Source organism: Schistocerca cancellata, chromosome 2 (genome assembly GCF_023864275.1).
Source record: "Schistocerca cancellata isolate TAMUIC-IGC-003103 chromosome 2, iqSchCanc2.1, whole genome shotgun sequence".
Lineage (NCBI taxonomy): Eukaryota > Metazoa > Arthropoda > Insecta > Orthoptera > Acrididae > Schistocerca > Schistocerca cancellata.
In genome coordinates, this window is record NC_064627.1 from 759,635,637 (window position 1) to 759,657,361 (window position 21,725).

Here is a 21,725-nt window from a genome sequence, read left to right on the forward strand (position 1 = left end):
ATAAGCATGACTAATGTGCATTTGACTCGCCATTTAATCAACAGTCACTCGTCGGTTATCCAAATTAGGTCATGCACTTGCTGAAGTTTGGCGTCAGTTGTGGATATGACTGACTGCTCTTTCCTCCTTTTTCACTCTTGTTCAGCTGCTTATGAATTATTCAGTCTACTAGTAAACAATTCATAGTGGTAAACTTGATAGTGAGGTCTCCGACTCAGTGTAGCAAATATAATTTTAATTAGTTCAAAATGTGAGCACTATGGGACCTAACATCTGAGGTCATCAGTCCCCTAGAGCTTAGAACTACTTAAACCTAACTAACCTAAGGACATCACACACACCCATGCCCGAGGCAGGATTCGAACCTGCGACCATAGCGGTCGCGCAGTTCCAGACTGTAGCGCCTAGAACCGCTCGGCCACCCCGGCCGGCTAATTTTAAATTAGGTCTCATAGGTTGTGATGTCTCGTATTCAGGATAGAAAATATAGGTCTCAATTTGATCTAAAGTGAGAGAAGAAGAAGTAGACATGTAAATATAAGACAGGTATGTGCGATCATGTAAGAGCACAGGTAATGTTTAGGCTTGGGTAGATTTTGGATTTTACGGAAGAGCACGTAACATCTGTCCTGCAACTGGTTACTGCAGACGGTATCTGCCATGGGTGAGTGTAGGGAAGTTGGTGAACGTCGCATTTAAGGTTCCACGCCATCGGTTGGGTGGGCGATCATGTTACATCGCAGAGGGATCTACCGCGACATCTGCTGCTGTCAAATCTGCTTCTGTGCTTATCTGCAGCTGATGGATCATCCGCTGCGCCCATAGGTATGCAACCGGGCATCACAGACAGGCTGGTGATAAAAATAATTTCGTTGACTCACTGGCCTGGTGGCAAGTCTTTCAATTCGACGCCACTTTGACGAGTTGAGTGTCCCTAACCTACCCCAGTTAGCCAACCGGGAAAAGGGGTCCGTCAGTTTAACGAGAAATCCGAACCACTTGACGATTCTGACGATTCCTCACATCGTTGAGACGTGAAGGCCAGAAGGTTCTAAGTTAATGCAAACGACAAGTAAGTTGTATTACAGGTCATGTTTTAGCTATCGAAATTTCAATTACTCACCGCTTGAAGTGCCATGCATTTGACCTAGGATCTTAAGATTTTGCACGAGACAACAGGTTAAAACGCAGACTAGAAAATTGTAAGTCCGACCGGGATTCGATCCAGCGATTCGCTGAATTTCAGGAAAGCACTTTACCTCTAGACAAAAATACGCTGCTCCTGCCGCTAATATTTACTTAAGTCAGGTCTATACGCTAGGTGAGTGATCCCGGCCAAGGTCGCCGTCTCCAGCTGGTCAGGGCGTGACTCATCGACTTTGCCACGTTCCAGCAAGGCCGTCTTCTCCTGCGCAGAAGCTGACAAGTGCCAGGAAGCGCATAGAAAGTCTGATGCTAGCTACTTCTTTACGGCTGGCGCTACAACCGTTAGTGCTAAGGACCATTTGTGTAGAGTGCTGGCTGAAGGATCTAATATTTCGGATTATTATTTTGGTGAGGAGAAATTTGCTTAAGGTATGCACAACCACATACATGGCTATTGTAAATTATCTACTAACATCTCCATGAAGAATGTTCGACGAAGATTTCATTGGTTATTTAGTACTGTCACATGTGTGTTTGATTTTCATCCACGCAAATAACGCAGGAATGTTTTGGTGTATGTTACTAAGAACGATTCTTACGCAGTTAATAATTACAATGAATGCTAATTATCATTTATTGTTCGTTTGTTTAGGTGAGCTAAGTGGACTAAAGACAAACGCAGAGATTTCCATACACTCTGTCTCATCTACTGCCTTATAAATGTACACTGTCCCTCATATCTCTCCTCGTCCTTAACGCTTATGTCGGAACAACATGACAGAAACACACGTTCCCATCATAATAAAATCCTCTCTGTTCCACTGCATCGCTCAGTCACTTTCTCCAAGTCCTTTACAGTAGCGGGAACCCGACTCTGGAATAACCTCCCTCGTTATGTTAGAGAACTTAAAAACATGTCCGGCTTCAAAAAACAGTTAATGACGTATCTACTTAAGCAACAGTAATGCCTTCCTCTGTACATGAATGCACTTCACCTCATTACTTCCCTCTTTCCCCCTCCTTCAATCTCCCTTCCCCCAAAACTCGCTATACTAGTAAACATCTACTTTACACACCAAGATATTAATGTACATCTGCACAAATCTTCATTACTACTGCCAATTTTTCTCATGTTTATCATTCTTATTTGATTTTCTTTTTTACTGTTATTATTATTGCTTTTATCATAATTAGTATGTATAGCACCTGTTGTAAAAATACTGCCAGCATTTACTTTATTAGGTCTTAGTCATTACTCTTTATTCATATTGTCACTAGAGTAATCTAATTTTCTTATTTAAACTATTGTCATGATGTAAGTCTGATGTGTGAAATGCTGCATGGGTGGAAGAACTGGTCCGACGTAAGAGAGGGCTGATGGCCCTAATCTGATCATGTTAAATAAATAAATAAGTAAATAAATAAAATAAAGAAACTGATTATGTACAACATTTTGTCATTAATAACTGCAGTAACGTCCTTTTTATTGAGAAGTGTTTGATGTGTATCAAAAACACATACAGAAAGCAGTACCTTCAACAAGCTTATTCTCACATCATTGCACTTGTGCTCTTCATTGAGCTGTTTTAGCACGAGCTTGCACAAACTTTACGAATGTTGAGATTTTTATGTGTGGCGTCATATGCAGCAACATGACGTTTTTGCATTTCTTTTGCTACTTCATCAATAGTCACTCGATAGTTATTCAAAATTAGCCGACGCACTTGCACAGTTTTGGCATCAGTTATGGGTGCGACTGACTCGTGTTTCACGCTCTTTCAGCCGCATTTGAATTGTTCAGTCTTCTGGTGAACACTTTGTAGTGGTAAGGCATCACTCCAGTACTGTACTAAAAGTCGTCAATGCATTTCGACTCCTGGTACACACTTAGGCCACGAAACAATAACGGATGACAAACGGAGAGTGGCGCAGCCATGTTCACGTCGCGCCAGCGCACAGCATTGTGCTGTAACAACACTGATATTTAGGACAAGCGAAGAGGACAGGGCCATCTAGCGACTGGCGAACGGACTAAGCGGTACTGCCAACCTACAGACGTTTAGAACGGAACTGAAGATACTTATTGGCTGTGTAAGCTCGTGCTAAAACAGTTGAATAATAAAGCGACATGATGAAAATCGTAAGAAAGCAAGCCTGAAAGTAAATCCTTGAATGAACTGCTAGTGCCTAGCAGTGCCCTCCCCTCCTCGCGCTGTTCGCATGCGCCCACATCTGTTGCCTGATAAGCGCGTTTCCTCACTGTGCGATGTTTCGAACGCAGCGGAGTTGCCCGCCATCCTTACTGGCGGCCGGAGGCCACGCAGCGCATCACACACTACTCACCAACCACCACCCAGCAGCCACCAGTCACCGGCCGCAATGGACGTGGGCAAGAAGCGAACCCGCGACAACCCACGCAAGACGGCCAACCCTCTGTCCGTGCTCTTCTTCTCGTAAGTTGCCACAGCTGCTCCAAACCAGGGTTTCCCAAACTTTTCTTCTGACGGACCACTTTGAAAATCCTGGTACTTCGTTAGAGAGGTTAATAAAATTTTAAAAAATGAGGGAAACCTGTTTTATTCAGTGATTACTTCAGTTTTAAATCACGAGTAACAATAAAGAAATCACAATAAAATAAAAACCATTAATACTGTCCAAATATCCAAAAAAGACGCTGTGTAATTAATATTTTTTCGCGGAGAACTTATTTACTTCCCATGGAGAACTAGTGTTTTGCAGAACGCAGTCTGGGAAACCCTGTTATAAACTTCGCTGCAATGCTAATGCTGGCAGAAGGTCGAACTCATAATTAGCCCCCTGAAAGTGATGCCTATCAGTTATCTGCTCATTACGTTCTGGGCTTCCTGGCACATTCGCACTGTAACTCTGTCTATTGTACACTGACCCAATTTCTCTCACAACACTTGCTTAAGACAATTAGCTTTTCCCTATTCCGCAAATACTCCAATACATGAAGAATTCAATCGTTTTAAACAGTTTTTCTTTTGGTCACGCTCTAATTTAATCCCCTCTTTCCTGCCTCCAACATTTTTCTTTAGCTTATTCACATTTTTTCCTGCATTCTCTTGTACACATTTCCTGAGCTGAGTGCTCAACATTCTATACTGCCATGCGAATGGTCCCGTTTCGGTTCCTCATACAGTCGAGTAGGACTTAGTGCGAGGAGAGGAGTCCACCCAGCTTCTCAAAATCAAATGGTGATGTCGGCTGCCCTTTCGAAAGCCAATATTAACAGTCGGAAGAGCAGCGGATGTACATATTAAGTGGGCCATCAATAGTGCCACCAAATGACGTTGTAGTCAAAGGCTGCAGGTCGTAAACTCGTGGTCATTTAAACCCGCTCGAGATGTTGGTGGCCAGTTTCCTGCCTCTGGTAGGCACTTATTGTTCAGCTACATGTATTGTATGGCATAAAAAAGTTTGGATTTAGTACAGGGGAACTGATTACTTGTTACGATGATTTGTTGGTAGTTGGAAACCTTCTACCAGTTTCTTCAATCTTTATTACAGCGCTATGTCTGGTTGCCCTATTTGCATTATTCACTTTTAAAGTCCTTACTTTCTTTATTGTTTCGCATTTTGTTACCTCAGGCTGTAGAGTCGATTCCGTTGTTCATTTAAATAATAAACACGCACCAGTTACGTTTATTGATGCAGTGTTTTATTATTTAAATCCCGAATCCCTCCCAAGTATTTATCAAGCTCGTTCTGTCGATCAACTTGTACTCCTTTCTAAACTTACACAAACACTAAATTCTTAAAAAACTGCACTTCCGCATCATTTTACCAGAAAACTTCTGATCGTGACTGACTTCGGAATTGTGGTTTTCCTTCCAGTTTTGGTGCTAATACAAGTCTTTTTTCTCAAGATGAAAATTTTCGTATCTTGGGGTGAGGAAGATTTTTCTTTGATTTCCTCTGGAAACGAAGAATGTTAGTAGCATATCTGTAGGGCCTTTGATCCACTTCGAAAAGGAAGGAATGCCATCCCATGATATTGCGAGGCCGACCCTTCTTACCAGTGACATCATCACTTTTATCAGTGACGTCATCAGTGACATCAGAATCGTCAAGTGACAAGCCACAACCAGTCTTCTCCCCTCTTCTACTCCCCACCACCTCCCTTTCTCTGGCCAATCAAAATATTAGATATCAGAACTAACATAGTTGTGCTAGTGGGATATTAAATTTAAAAGAAGATGGTGGAACCAGCTCACTGTGCTTTGTAACTCATCCCCCTCTTCCTTTCGGCACTATACCGAATGTCAGAGTAATATTAACACAAAACTTTCAATTTTCTTCACCATACAGTAACTGGTTTTTTGGAAAGCAAATGTCACTCATGATTTAAATAATTACCATAATTTAAAAATAAGTAAATAATTATAATCATGGACAAGTTAAATAAACCATAGTGTAATATTTTTGTGAACATTTGGATGAAATAACAATGTAGCCGCAGAGAAAGCTGTTCTCAAAACTATCCAAACGTTCAGAATTTTTGCACCATATTCGAAAGTATTTACAGAAAAATTACGTGACGGTTGTACCTTGTAGCATTTTCACACCTAAAATACGTCAGAAAAACACACACAAACACACATACACAGTTAAATGATAAGGTGCTCACATACAAGTTAAGCTGAAGTAGTGATCGTCCAAAATTCGATGTGTGTAGCACAGATGATGTAAGACACAATGGCGTCTCAGATTAATTCTTTTCCATATCTGAATTATTCTACAATATTTGACAAATGTTCTTTTAGTGTCTAAAATGTATGCAAAAAATATATCAGCAACAAAGATTTCTGTGTTTATATCAAATATCGCAATGTTAATTTTCCAGACACATCAATATATCCGTCAAATTGATGCCTGAAACGATTTTGAATGCTAAATTACCTGGTGCAATGTCATTTCCTTGTCTAAATACTTACAAATCACATACTAAATAGACTGATGATCATAGATGTTAAGTCCCATAGTGCCCAGAGCCATTCTGAACATACTAAATACACAGTTGACATTTTGGGTTAGGCGTAAAAGACCTATGTCGTAGAACTGTCTTGGCCGGATAATAGCCGCACAAAATACGTGATGGCTAAAGTACTACGCTAAGCAGGCAAACACACAAACAAATAGACAGTGTAAATTATTGCCAGCTAGTGGAAGAATGTAATTTATTCCATTACTCAGGCACATAAAAAAATGGAATTTTTTTTTATACTTGATGTAAAACACAGTGGATCCTTAAATTAACTCCAGGCAAATGCCGGGATGGTTCCTCTGAAAGGGCACGGCCGACTTCCTTCCCCGTCCTTCCCTAAACCGATGAGACCGATGACCACGCTGTCTGGTCTCCTTCCCCAAAACAACCAACCAACCTTAAATTAAATATTTCCATATAGCAGTGTTCTGCGATTGTTATCAAGTATTACAATGCTATCTTCACATCAAAATTAGGAAATGGGTATAGTCATTTCAGTCAGAGGAAATGTTATTGGGGTCTCATAGACTTAAATGTCATTATTTGATGCTTTTACAAGTCTTATACTAACATTTCACCTTAGCAAGCACCAGGTTAGGGAGGAAGTAGAAGATGTATCGTGTTCTAAACCAGAAAATTACAATCAGTGATACTGACTGGGAGTCACTTATTTTTATTAGAACTGATTGAGTCAAGTCGAGTTCATGTGCATTTATAACTTTCGACGAATGCTGCAAAATTTACCACGTGGAACTATGGTGCCAAGTAACACTAAAATGTTTACAGATTGTAATTTCTGTTATCAGTTACTTAATAATATAAACATGTAATTCAAATACGCGTTGTAGAAACACCACACTGTTGCACACATAGCTAGACGACAAATTACACTTTTACACAATTTTCCACATTTTATTTTTTTTTACAGAAACGAAGATATATATACTTTGCAGATTTAGATGCGCTGAACACGAATATCAAGGTTAAAATTGTCTGCTATCTCAGGCCACGTTGCGCAGCCTCAGTTACGGGACATTATAAGAGCTACATGCAAAGGCATCGTGACAACCGTTTCTCTGCCGTAAATGAGTAAGGTGGATGGTTAAAGTACATTTTGGCAACACTACACCATGACCCACGTGCGCACAATCAAGTCATATGAGCCTTGTAGAACGGAGACATGATTTTGACTGTCGTCTGTCACTGTTTCGTGCTCTTGTGCTGCGTTAATTCGCTTGTTATTGGAGCGAGTGTCGTGGCGGTTGATAGTGAATGTACGTGACGTGAGGTGTTAGGATTGAAGAATCGTGTTATTGCGCGCATGTACGCCTTCACAAAAATGCCCTGCACCTGATAAATTTTGTTGCATTTATGCTGCCATAAATATTGTGGCTTAAGAAGGCAACCACTGATAAAAGCAGTGAAACAAGCATGCACCTTGCACTTCGAGTGTAGAGTTGCAGATCAAAATAAATCGTGGGCTCCACTCGTGTATTTCATCACATGTTCGTCTGTACTCAATGCTTGGATGCATGGTGAAAACGTCTGCATAAAGTCTGATGTGCCTGATATTTGGCGTAAACTGACAAACTATGCATCAGATTTCTATTTTTGTGTGGTACCTCACTTGAGGAAAGAAATCAATACCAAGAGGAAGAGGAATATTCAGTACTCTGACATCCCATCTGTAATTCAGTCTCTGGCCAATGACAAAGGATTGCCAGTCCCTATTCGCCCCGAAGGTATCACTATCAAGCAGTAACAGCGATGGTGTTGAATAGACACATACAGCCGAAAAAGTGTAATCATTCGCTAGTGACACTAACCCTAGATTTACACCAACGTGATCATACAGAGAAAAACACAAAATCACAGTGTGAACTCAGTGATATGATTACGGATTTAGATCTTCTGAAGGGTAAAGCCCAACACTTGGCTTCATGACTGCAATACGTGTGTCTGTAATTCGGGAACGCCAGAGAAAATTTCAGTGTAATTTCAGTGCCGAAGGTGACATTACATGCTGCAGTCACATTGACCATAAAAGTGGAGACTCTTTACAGATAGCTAAAAAACAAACCTGTGGCAGTACTGTTACGCAACAGTAATGAAAGATAGCCCATTCCTGGAGCATATGCTCCAGTCGTTAACTGTGTTAATTGGAATACGTATGAATGGGTGGTATGTGGAGATTTCAAACTCATTGTGAAGCTGTTGGGTTTGCAGATATTTGCTTCTACCTGTGTGAGTTGGACATCCGCTCAAGAGAAAAATAGTACGCTCAGAGTCAATGGCCTCCACGAACAACTCTAGTGCCTAGGTAAAAAAACAATGCCGAAGAATCTCTAGTGATACCTAACAAAATTTTTCTGCCATCATTGCACATTGTATTGCTCATGACAGCATTTGTTAAGGCTTTAGACTGGAATGAAGGAGCATTTCAGTATTTGTGTTTGGAGATTCCACGACTCAGCAGGCAGATAATCACAAAAGGAATATTCATTGATCCACAGATACACCAGCTGCTGGGGCACACACACTTGAGTCCACTCTAACCTCTGATTAGTTGCATGCATGGTATTGTTTTCGTAAAGTGATGACATTGTTCCTGGGAAGCAGGAAAGCCGAAAATTACAGCGGCTCTGTGGACGAACTCATTCATGCTTTTAAAGTCATTGACGATGACATGACATCGAAGATACACTTCCTTTACTCCCGCCTCGAAGAATTTCCAGAGGACTGTGGTGCATTTGGCGTTGAGCACGGTGAGCGGTTCCATCAGGAAATTTCTCTCCTGGAACAGCGGTACACAGGACGGTACATTATTGACTGATATGGGCTGGATGCTACAGAGAGGTGCTCCAGACACCCACCCACAACAGGGAGGCAAAGAAGCGGCGCGAATAAACTAGGTAAATTCAATCAATGTATAGATCTATTGATTACGGTATAAACATACGTGAAACATAAGTGACATCTTACTTGTACCCCTGAGCTAGGAGACAATTTTAATCGTGATATTCGAGTTCAGAAAATCGAAACCTCTGACGACTGTCTACTTTGGATTCTGCGAAAAATCCAGTGCGGACCAGTATTGTCTGAGCAAATACCATTTTAGAAAGAAAGGAACGAGGAGTTCTGACGATTTTATTTTGTTGCGACATAACACTTAAACTGAATATGTTCGTACTACAGTAAGAAAACCTCTCCTGTGTCAAAAATGACCAGATGCACTACTGGAAGAAGAAAGAGATGAAACATCGCCAAAAACAATGGGCGATGGGACAGAGTCGATACAAAATCTTTCGACTAAAATAAAATTATTTATCACTCATACAGTGCTATAGTGTAATATCCAAGTATAAATGATGACATACAAAAATTCGAACTTTGGAGCAAAATAAAATTGTATTATATTGAAAATACGTAGGATTTCAAGAACATGGCACATGCAGTACTACTCTCATAAATTAATTGTTCTATAAGATAAAACAATACACATGTATTGCATGTTGGTACTATTAATTTAATTCATAGGTTAAGCAGGACTTGTTAACAACCAAAGTTCAGATGCTGTACCACACTTTGCAAGCGTAATACACATTCCATATATCAGTTTTCTGTATAAGGTATTAAATGCACTTATCTCCCTTACTGACAGAACTGATTGGTTGATTCAAGGGAGGGAACCAAACAGCGAGGTCATCGGTCCCGTCGCCTTAGGGAAGGATGTCGGCCGTGCCCTTTCAAAGGAACCATCCTGGCATTTGCCTGAAGCGATTTAGGGAAATCACGGAAAACCTAAATCAGGATGGCCGGACGCGGGTTTGAACCGTCGTCCTCCCGAATGCGAGTCCAGTATGCTAACCACTGCGCTACATCGCTCGGTGACAACTGAAATAAATTGTATGTTAGTTGACAGGTGTAGCTCGACCTGAGTTCCACGGTTTACATACTTCAAAATAAATAACAACTGATAGCATAATATTTGAAACGCTTATTTGTACTACTACTTATCTGACATGCAGTTTAAAGTTCACAAGTTGACAAGAATTACAAAGTTATCCTCACAACAAACATTCATGTCTAAAACCTAAAGTTAGAAATCTCTACCACACTCTGGAAGCACAATAAAACTTAAAGTAAAATGTTTCCACATCTAAATATTCTGTATTACTCATTAAAATACAGGCACCTCGCTTATTGATACTACTGAAGTAAATTACACGTTAGTTGGCGACCAGAGTTCGATCGTAGTTCTGTGCATTTAATTCATCAAAATACATAAAAATTGGTTCTGCAGTACTACAAAACACACATTAGAAGTACAGCTGCTCCAACTTACATCGTAAAATGCAACTGTTTATGATAAAAAAGTATACAATGTTATGCAGTGCTGGCAAAAACCAGTTTCAACTAGTTCATCATTGATCCACACATCCTCCCATGCTGTTAATTCAGTTACCATACCAGTGTTACCAGAATGGCTGTCACTAGCAAGGAGTTTTTTTGTTGATGCGGCTAATGCTTGCAAAAACCTCTAGAAAGTGTGAGCTGATGGAACATATTTACCTTCCAGTATTATTACCTTTCCCAGTCTTGGCTGAATTGGCAACTTAGCAAGGATCCAGCTCGCCGGAGTAAGTTCATCATTATTTATCCAAGCACTTCATTTCTCTAGGTAAGACATAACGTTCTCATAAGCAAATAACCATTCTGCAGATGAGTCTTTCACTTTGTTTTCTACAGCCATTGCAAACTTCAAGCAATAATCGATGCTTTTCAAAGTTCCTCTTCAACAGACATTAGTTCATTATCATGTGAAACACGGATACCACTTCTGAAGCTCTACCAGTTCATTTGGGTTATTCCAGTGGACATAGTCGATACATCCTGGTGATTCATTGGTGACCATCTTCCAATCACGAATGTCATCTACCTCATCATAATCATCTTCTTCTTCTCGTCTTCTTCATCATCCTCATTGTAATCATCGTCTTCTTCTTCATCATCATCTTCTTCTTCTTAATCGTGACCATCGTCTTTTCCTCCTCAAACATATACACCTTCTTCTGCCATAAATACATTATTTCTTTTACTTTAATATCTACTTCTTCTTTGTCTCGCTCTGTCTTCTTCTTCCTCTTCTTGCTTTTCGTTGTGACATACGGTACATTTTCATTCCTTGGTCTTTTATCAGTAACACTGCATCTTGATGGAGTCATTTTTTAATGTCTGAATGTCTTTGCAAAAACAATTCTGTCCACGTCTTGCAAGATTTCCCATCGTTGACTGGAGTAGCCAGTTTCAGCTGCACAACTAGTTTGTTGAGAGATTCTATTAGTTGGCTTCTGGTAATGGGGAACTGATTGGATTGACTAAATAAGCTTCACATTCTTCATCCCATATATGGGAGGGACTCATTTGTCTTTGAAGAGGATATTTTCTAGAGTTTTTATACATCAGAGTTGTTCCGGGAACTTTATACATTTTACTAGTATCTTTTACAGGTTACAAAGCTTGAAATTTTGATTTCCCTCATACTTAAGAAAATTATTTTCCTTTTCTGTCACCATGACAAGTTGCAGTTGGAAACCTGGAACAGAATAATGTGCTAAACAAAGACGCAGTGATAACTGAAAATTCCAAACAAGTCAGCGTTCAGGACTCAAATAAACACATCAAAAAAAGTTTTGCGTTACCTCGATTCCGAGAGTCCCTGTACAGAAAACTGGAATAGGAATCAACATAAATATCACTTCCACATTTTTTATTGCTCATGAAAAACACACGTTGCATGTTGTACCACCATACAGCGAGACCTTCAGAGGTGGTGGTCCAGATTGCTATACACACCGGTACCCCTAATGCACAGTAGCACGTCCTCTTGTATTGATACATGCCTCTATTCGTCGCAGAGTGGTTGGTGTGCCACGTCGTTCATAAACAACCCTTTTCAATCTATCCTAGGCATGTACGATAGGGTTCATGTCTGGAGAACATGCTGGCCACTCTATTCGAGCGATGTCGTTACTCTGAAGGAAGTCATTCACAAGATGTGCACGATGGGGGCACGAATTGTTGCCCACGAAGACGAATGCCTCGCCGGTATGCTGCCGATATGGTTGCACTATCGATCGGAGGATGGCATTCACGTATCGTACAGTCGTTACGGCGCCTTCCATAACAGCCAGCGGCGTACGTCGGCCCCACATAATGCCACCCCAAAACAGCAGGGAACCTCCACCTTCCTGCACTTGCTGGACAATGTGTCTAAGGCGTTCAGCCTGACCAGGTCTCCGGCGGTTTCTGCTTCAAAGTATATGCGACACTCATCGGTTTAGAGAACGTGATGCCAATTCTGAGCTTTCCATTCGGCATGTTGTTGGGCCCACCTGCAACCCGCTGCATGGTGTCGTGGTTGCAAAGATGGACCTCGCCATGGACGTCGGAAGTGAAGTTGCCCTTCATGCAGGCTATTGCGCACAGTTTGAGTCGTAACACAACGTCCTGTGGCTGCAAGAAAAGCATTATTCAACATGGTGGCGTTGCTATCAGGGTTTCTCCGAGCCATAATCCGTAGGTAGCGGTCATCCAATGCAGTAGTAGCTCTTGGGCGACCTGAGCGAGGCATGTCATCGACGGTTCCTGTCTCTCTGTGTGTCCTCCATGTCCGAACAACATGGCTTTGGTTCACTCCTAGACGCCTGAACACTTTCCTTGTTGAGAGCCCTTCCTGACACAAAGTAATAATGCGGGCGCGATCGAACCGCGGTATTGACCGTCTAGGCATGGTTGAAGTACAGACAACACGAGCCGTGTACCACCTTCCTGGTGGAATGACTGGAACTGATCGGCTGTCGGACCCCCTCCGTCTAATAGATGCTGCTCATGCATGGTTGTCTACTTCTTTCGGTGGTTTTAGTGACATCTCTGAACAGTCAAAGGGACTGTGTCTGTGATACAATATCCACAGTCAACGCCTATCTTCAGCACTTCTGGGAACCGGGGTGATGCAAAGCATTTTTTGATGTGTGTAGTAGACACCAAATCTTAAAAAGTATTCTATCGCCAGAAACTACAGTGTGTATGTTTAGTAGATGTCAGTTACTGGATCTTATATAGCATACTGCATATGCAGCTACTGCAGTGTGCATGTACCGAAGTCAGCATGTTTACCCATGATATCGACTACGCAAGTTTAATCTTGTTCTAGCCATTTGCGACTTTTTTCAACAAGCAAAAGTCATTAGTCAACTAGCTGTGATTTATCAAGTCCAAGCTGGTTCTTACAATGCAGTGGATGCCGGCTACTGTATCTTAAATAATATTCTGTACGTGCAGCTAAAGGGGTGCACAGGCGGAGATATCAGCAAGAGTAATAATGACACAGACTAAGCAAGTATAGACTTGTTCAGTCAATTTGTGACTTGTTGCAACAAGGAATACCGATTAGTCGGCAAGCAGAGACTTACCAACAGTATTCTATCACAGGAGCTAATAGTGTGTGTCTGCAACGGGAGGCAACTGCTAGGGGTGTCAGCCGTTGGCGGAGTTTAGCTACTGGAGGGTATCAGCTACTGGAGGACGTCAGGTACCGGATCTTAAAACTGTATTGTATCACCAGAAGCTGACATTATCACCCTCGCAGTAGCTGAGGTCCGAAGTAGCTGACTTGTCCAGCAGTATTACAGAGGAAAATAGTGGGTGAGGGGGGAGAGAGAGAGAGAGAGAGAGAGAGAGAGAGAGAGAGAGAGAGAGAGAGAGAGAGAGAGAGAGACAAAGAGAGAGAGAGAGAGAGAGGAGAGAGAGAGAGAAAGAGACAGAAAATCCGCACCATTAAATTTCATATCACACGTGTCCGTGCACAAAATATTTCCACATCATCATCATCGTCATCACAATCAGTAAACTTCATCTCTTTGATTTATACACCACCATAAATTTCCATACTCTCCACTCTCTCTAGCTGTCTGTAATGCTTACTTAATGAGGTGCCAATATTATGATAATTTACTGAGTACCTGTGGTCTAGAGGTGGCGTCTTTGACTATTAATCAGAAAGTCCTGATCATGCATTCGAAGCCAGTCATTGCTTAAATCCGTACTAATATTACAATCGCGAAAGTAACTCTGGCTGTTACGCTTTCTCCACTAAACAGCTGAACCGCTTTTCGTAAAATATGGTATGGAGGTAGCCTGAACGCTGAGGAAGAATATGAGCTGCTACAGAAAGTGTGTTGTCGACATATTTATTGATTGAAAAATATAACGCGATGTATGGAACAATAATTATTCTTTAAAAGATCAATGTACTCTTTCACTTTTGAAGTTTTTCATATTTTTGAAAATGATTTTATTTTTTGATTTGTTCTGCTTAGTACGATTCAACGTAATGAGTATGTCTGCATAGTCATCATCAACGTTTTATCGTCATCGACGTGCAATTCAACGTAGTGGCGTCAAATAAAAACATTTGCACCAAGCTCTCGAACATCCGGACCAGAATTTCCCTGCAATAAAGCCATACGCACACTTCTTTTTACTGATACACTAACGCAGCCATGATTAACAGCTAGAGTACAATGCCTACACAATCCTCAATGTATTTAATCCATGCCAATCCATACTTCCATACTAAAATTATAAATGCTAAAGTAACTGTGTCCGTTACCTTTTCACGACTAAATCGCTGAAACATGGCATGAGATAGCTTGACCTCTGATGAAGAAAATAGGCTAATTTACATAACGTGTGGTACAAGATATATTGATTTGAAGAACATTAAACAAGTTAAGGAAAAATATTTACTCTTTCAAATAGCTATTTACTTTTTCACTTTTAAACTTTATCATGTGTGTTAAAATGCTTTTATTTATTGTTATGTTCTACTTAATATGATTCTGTGTATTCAATACAATGCTTATTCAGTTCTCAATGTGTCCAATCAATACTTCCATACTAATACCAGTATTATTAATTGCGAAAGTATCTCACTTTGTTACAACTTCACGACTCTATCACTGAACCGATTCGGGTGGTATTTGGTATGGTGACAGCTTGAACCCTGAGGAAGACCATAGCATACTTTAGAAAGTTGTACATTTTTAATATTGCTAACATTTTTAAATATGGTGTAGATGAGTGGTCATTCCGACAACGTCGGCGCCATGGTTGGCGACTCTAAGTGTCTACAGAATATTCTGTGACAGTGTAAATCCATTGTTATTGTAGGCGTGATTTATGGTTTTTAGTTCCCACACCACCTGGCTTAGCTGGAGAGCTGTGGTGGTAAAACAAAAATAAAATCGGACGGTAAGGCCGAGAACCATATTTAATACTATTGATATAAGCTTCGCAAACGTAAATCTGGTTTAACGCATAATTCTAAGAGAGCTCAAACTGCGCATGTTACTCGAATCCAAGAAACCTCAGAGGAATCTCATGTCTGCCGGAACTTGGATGCAGAACATCAGATAGCCTGAAGAGGTACAGGGACGTTATGAAAGTGATGCCCGTCGCATTGTAGATGCTGAGGGTCACACGCCTCTTCCAGCTTCCAAGACGCATGAAGACTCACAGTGGCGGAGTCATTTAAAGTTTGTACGACAAACAGAGGGTAGCACCTTTACACGTGGAACACGTGAGGCTTTTGGTGAGATCGCATTTCATTATGATCTATTACTGACTATGTTAATCATAAATTAGTTATCGTAGGGGGCTGGATGAAAACTGTAGGCACCAAAACGCATTAAAATGGAAGGGAGAAACGATTGAAATATGTTCCTTTGGTGGCAAAATCTCCCATTCAGTACTAGGTGAGCCACAGAAACCCCTAAAAACTCTACTTCAGCACGAATGTAATGAATCGAGGCAGTTTTAATATAATTAGAAAATATAATGCATGCTTTCAGATTCGACATGCAGTAAAATAATAGAAACACATTCATTATGAACCTACATACCGGCACTAAATACAATTTTATACATATATCTCTACAGCGCTATATACACAGACGTCTCGTAAAATTACTGGCTTACTTATTCATCATCACTCACCATAACAGAACTACTGATACGCTAGCGAAGCATCGAGTAACGTTTTATTTTCACTCTGGAAGTCATCCTCGTTCTGCCAAAGCCTATCAAACAGGTCGGAGCAGCGAGCAGAAGTTCAGAGCACTCTCTTGCCCATGGGACGAAAACTGTCCCTAAAAGGCGGAAGAATCAGTGATGATCAATGGAATGAGGATGCAGAAGGTAATGGAAACCACAGCATTAAAGACATGTAATATGTACTCGTATATGCAGAACGTGAAGTCTGTAATTGACAAGTGTCATTATGATCTCTCCATTGAAAAAAAATTCCAGACTAGTCCCCCATTCGGATCTTCGCGAGGGGACTGCCAAAGGGGAGGCGACTGTATGAAAAAAGATTGAATAACAAACGAAAGGGTACTATTATACGAATCGGGACGCGGAACATCAGAAGTTTGAACGTGGTAGGGAAGCTAGAAAATCTGAGAAGGGAAGTGCTAAAGCTCAGTATAGATATAGTGGGTGTCAGTGAAGTGAACTGAAAAGAAGACAAGGATTTCCGGTCAGATGAGTATACGATAATATCAACAGCAGCAGAAAGTAGTATAACCCTTATGAATAGGAAGGTAGGACGGAGAGAGAATTCGTGTGACCAGTTCAGTGATAGCGTTATTTTCATCAGAATCGACAGCAAACCAACACCGACAACAATAATTTAGATATATATGCTGACATCGCAAGCAGATGATAAAGAGATAGAAAAAGTATGATGAAATCTTCTCGGATGATCATCACGGTGATAGCACATGAACTATAGATACGTACACTAAAGAGTAATTTGCATGATAAAGTAGCGAGAGGCACAGGGAAGTTATTCTGGGTCAGTGTGGGTGTAAAACTCCCAAGTGAAATGTTACATGTTGTGGAGCCGATAGGTTACAAGGTTGGGTGAATCACATTAATTTATGTGTAGGAGTGTAGTATTCGTGAGAGAAATGAAATGAGATGACATTGTCCTGGTGAGTATAGATAATGTTGGCATGGGCAAAGGGAGTCTACGAAAGGGATTACTAGTTGCCCTTTCGGATGTCCTGAATGAAGATCTTGTCGATACGTCAGAAGGAGGCCTTGTCCACAAGAAAGCTGCTGATTTATCTGTGCTTCACGAGAAAGTGAAACATTTATTGTATAAAAAATCACACAGAATCCCAAGACTTAGTGAAACAAGAGTTTACTGATCAGCGGCTGGCTTACGGTATCATGGTGACAGCCCTTGGGGTGCAAGCATTGTCGTTGTCCCAGAAAAGTCACCAAATGGCACGAAAAACATAGATTACAATTACCTGAATGCAAGGACAATTACAGATACATATTCTATACCAAATATAACGGAGCCTCAGGAGAACTTGGATCATTTTAAATATTTCTCAACAATGGATTTTAGAAGTGACTATCACCAGTTGGAAGTGGATCTAGAAGACCATCCAAAAACAGCCTTAACAGTACCTTGGGGCCATTATCAATGATATAAATGGTGTTTGATCTTAAGAACACCCAGCTACTTTCCAAAGGCTACTAGATGGAGCGCTCAGGGGACTGAAACCAAAACAATGTACGGTTTAACTCAATGATATCACTATCTTTTCGAAGGAGATGGAAGAACATGTGCATCGACAGGAGAAGTTTTGAAAAGGCTATGTACCACACGAATGATGCTCTGTGTGGGTAAGTGACACTGTGTAGCAACACAGATGAATTATTCGGTTTGTGTGGTTAGTGAACAGGGTGTCAGAAATGATCCACATTTGATTTCTGCGGTCCACGATTTTGTGCCACCACAAACATCAAAATATCTGCAGTCATTTCTCAGGCTCTGTAATTATTGTTGGAAATTTATTAAGGGGTTTTCTGAAACTGCTGAACCACTGAATTGGTTGTTGGAAAATGGGGTGAAATTTTAGTGATCAGCTGACAGTGAAACTCTGTTAAAGGTTCGAAACAGGCATTATCGTCAAATCCAGTACTGGTATTTCGAGATTTTAGTAGAGAATTTATTTTCTTGTGCAACGTAAGTAGTCTGGCGATTGGATGTGTTCTTAGATAAACGTGGATGACAAAGAGCACCTAGTGGCATGTGCACCAGGAAGTTGTATAAAGCAGAATAGAATTATTCTACGATAGAAAAAGAAATGTTGACTGTTATTTATGGTGCATCATATTTCGATTGTTACTTGTGTGGCAGAAAGTTTAAAGTTGTGACAGACCATACTGTATTAAAATGCTGGGGCTAAAGGGCCCATCGAGTATACTGAGATGAACAGCTCTGAAGTTGTGTGAATTTGATTGTGAGGTGGCACGTAAACCCAGAGAAAGGTAGCATAAATAGTAAGGTTGGAGTTTTACAATTTTTGGGTAGGTGTATTGCTGAGTGTCAACTGACGCTAACTGCCAGTCATTTACACCATAGCTGCAGTTTATGACAGAGGAGAGCTTGTTGTGCAGAACCAAAGGTTGATCACACCTGTAGCTTTTGGGGATGAAGTACTGAAGTTCATGACAATATTTCAGCAGGTCATGGCAGATGGAGAGCAGTTGACTCACAGGCAGCGGAGAAGCTTTTGTGGAGGACACGGGAATAGGACATGGAACAATACATCAAAAACAGTATACGTTATGCACAATGTGCTGATCTCAGTCACCAATGAGTCCTATTACAGTGGTTGCCAGAAGCGCCCAAACCATTAAAAATGCTGGGGATGGACTTTGTGGGCCCACTTGATCGTACCCCAGCTGGTAACCTTTACCTATCGACCATGATAGATGGTTTTTCACGTTTTTCACAATAGTTACCATTCTGGACCAGCAAATGCGTACATTAGCACAAGCTGTGGCGAACAACTGGTTGCTTAAATTTGGCTTTCTTGATACCATAATCATTTATCAGGGCACTAGCTTAACATTAAATTTACTGAAACAGCTATGCAAGGTGCAGTGCAATCACGAGCTTTGAACTAGTTCTTAGTCTAATGGCTAAATGGAGAGCACCAAGGAAACTGAGTCATTATGTGAATACCCATCACAATGATGCATTCTCTTATTCATCATTTCCGTGTACTACTATAAAGTTTAAAACAGGCCTGGCTGGTTCAAATGGCTCTGAGCACTATGGGACTTACTTCTGAGGTCATTAGTCCCCTAGAACTTAGAACTAGTTAAACCTAACTAACCCAAGGACATCACAGACATCCATGCCCGAGGCAGGATTCGAACCTGCGACCGTAGCGTTCTTGCGGTTCCAGACTGCAGCGCCTTTAACCGCACGGCCACTTCGGCCGGCAAAACAGGCCTGGACTCTCAACATATGAAGTAGTGTACCTCAGGAAAATATCCTCACCCTTTCAGGTAATTAAACTTATTGAAGGGAGAAACAGTGATTCAGTAAAGAAATTTTCGAAAGGTTAGGTGATGTTTGACAGAGAGCGAAAAAAGCAAATGCAAAAGCTCTCGAGTGTCAAGAGCGACCAGAATAGTGTGTGGTTAGGTTATGGCAATACAGAGTGGGACAATATGTTTTTGTTATGAAACCTGCACACCTAAGGGCTGGGCAAATAAATTCTTGACCCAGTACCAAGGACCATACAGGGTCATAAAAATAACGTCACCTGTCACCGTTAATTTGCAGTTGCTGATAGCTGTTGTTTATTCATAGTGTGTAAAGCTACTTAGAAAGCTATAGATGGTTTTCCTCTAGTGCCCATATCATCATCAGTCCAGGATACTGAAGCTAAAAACCAAAAGAGAAATGGCCAAGTCAACTGGGTGCACAGAGTGTTGTACTAGACAAAACAATACTCATCAGTGTAGTGGTGGTTTCTTAGATAAACTCCTGAAGGGGGTTTATTTGATACTACAACACATAAAATATTAGATCAGTTTATTACAACTTGAACAAGATGAAATACTTAATTTTGTAACAGTCCATGTCCACAGGGAAGTCATGAGTATTTATGACTATCGCTGAATATTAACATATCACTTGATACAGAACAAGATACTAGTCTTTTCTCACACAGTACAACTGATGATAAACATTTATGCAGACGTCTGTCTAATACGACTAATGCACTGCTATCTTGGGCGAGAGAGAATGCTGCCATCTTAAGCGATGATTGCTGAGTGGACTGAGTGACACTCTGCTCAGACATAAGTAATTAGGCTGTAGTGGGGGCTTATGGAACTCTTGAGGTCATGTCTACCACCTCTGTTCCCATTAACCGTTCCTTCTGACAGTCACTATACTTACTAATGGTTTCATCATGAGGTACCAACGTTGTCCTGGCACCTTGTTATTTGGGTGACACCATGACACCACATTTCCCCACCCCCCCCACCCTCCCTCCCACCCCTCCAACAACTGCGCTGTCGTCGTGTAGGGCTGTGTCATGTGATGATGGCAGGGGGAAGCCTGATTGTGGCTGTAGATGTGAAAACGGAGTGGAACGACGGCTGATGGCAGCTTCCCGTCTGCACCCCACTATCCACCCTGTGAATGACAAGGAAAACTGGCTGAAAAACCAGCCACAGGATGCATGCCTGCATTAAGTGATGCACACACTGTTGTCAGGTTGGCAATAAGTGGAACTCCTGGAGAAACATGATGGTGCATGATGGCGCCTCTATGGACATCGGCTCTGGCTGGAGACGGGCATGGTTGGCAGCGACTGCAGCAGTGGCTGCAGGCACAGTGGCACTATGTCGACCTTTAAGGGCACAACCCTGGATGGTACTAGCCGTGGCTGACAGTTGTGGAAATGAGCACTCTTACGGACGCCAGCGGCGTGCTGAGTCTGTGGGCAAGAATTCTGCGACAGAATCATTGACGTACTCGCCAAAGCACAACAGCTGGTTCTGGGTGATGCCAATCCAATCCAGCGGAACCGTTTAAGACGTAAGAACTTCATAAGGCTGTTGTTATGGCATTGTTCTCAAAACACTGTTTCTTGCCAAAAAATTTAAAGAAGATTCGTACTATGGCTGAACAAACTGTTTCTGTAGTGGCTACAGATGATGCAACTGGGTATGGTGGCGACGATCATGCAATAATTCTGCTGATGACTTCCCATCATGTGGCAAAGAGTGGTAGGAGGAAAGAAAACTCTTTAATTCTTCCTCTCATGTGTGGGAGGGACAAACTTTCTCCATGTGGCTTTTGAATGTTTGAATGAAGTGTTCAGCTTCACCCTTAGACTTATACTGGAAAGGAACAGTAGTGACATGATGTATGTCCAGAATGAAATTATCACTCTGCAGTGGAGTGTGCGCTGATATGAAACGCACCTTCCGATGCAAAGTGAAAATTTCATTCTAGAACCATCCCCCAGGCTGTGGCTAAGCCATGTCTCCGCAATATCCTTTCTTCGAGAAATACTAGTTCTGCAAGGTCTGCAGGAGATCTTGTATGAAGTTTTGAAGGTGGGAGACGAGGTACTGGAGGGATTAAAGCAATGATGACGGGTTGTGAATTGTGCTTGGG

General features: G+C 41.4%; 1 protein-coding gene across 3 annotated transcripts in view; it reads left to right on the plus strand.

Annotated features, from left to right (window-relative positions):
• The first annotated feature begins 1,433 nt into the window (after positions 1-1,433).
• Positions 1,434-21,725, plus strand: part of LOC126162587 (ATP-binding cassette sub-family C member 4-like) — a 318,245-nt gene continuing 297,953 nt past the window's right edge. The window contains exons 1-2 of one of the 3 annotated variants that reach the window (XM_049919187.1): positions 1,434-1,575; positions 3,428-3,599. In XM_049919187.1, the coding sequence (XP_049775144.1) occupies positions 3,526-3,599 (74 nt within the window). In that variant the 5' untranslated portion in view covers positions 1,434-1,575; positions 3,428-3,525. Of the gene's footprint in view, positions 1,576-3,427; positions 3,600-21,725 lie in introns of those variants that run through there. The other 2 variants (XM_049919189.1, XM_049919188.1) reach the window with 2 other exon arrangements.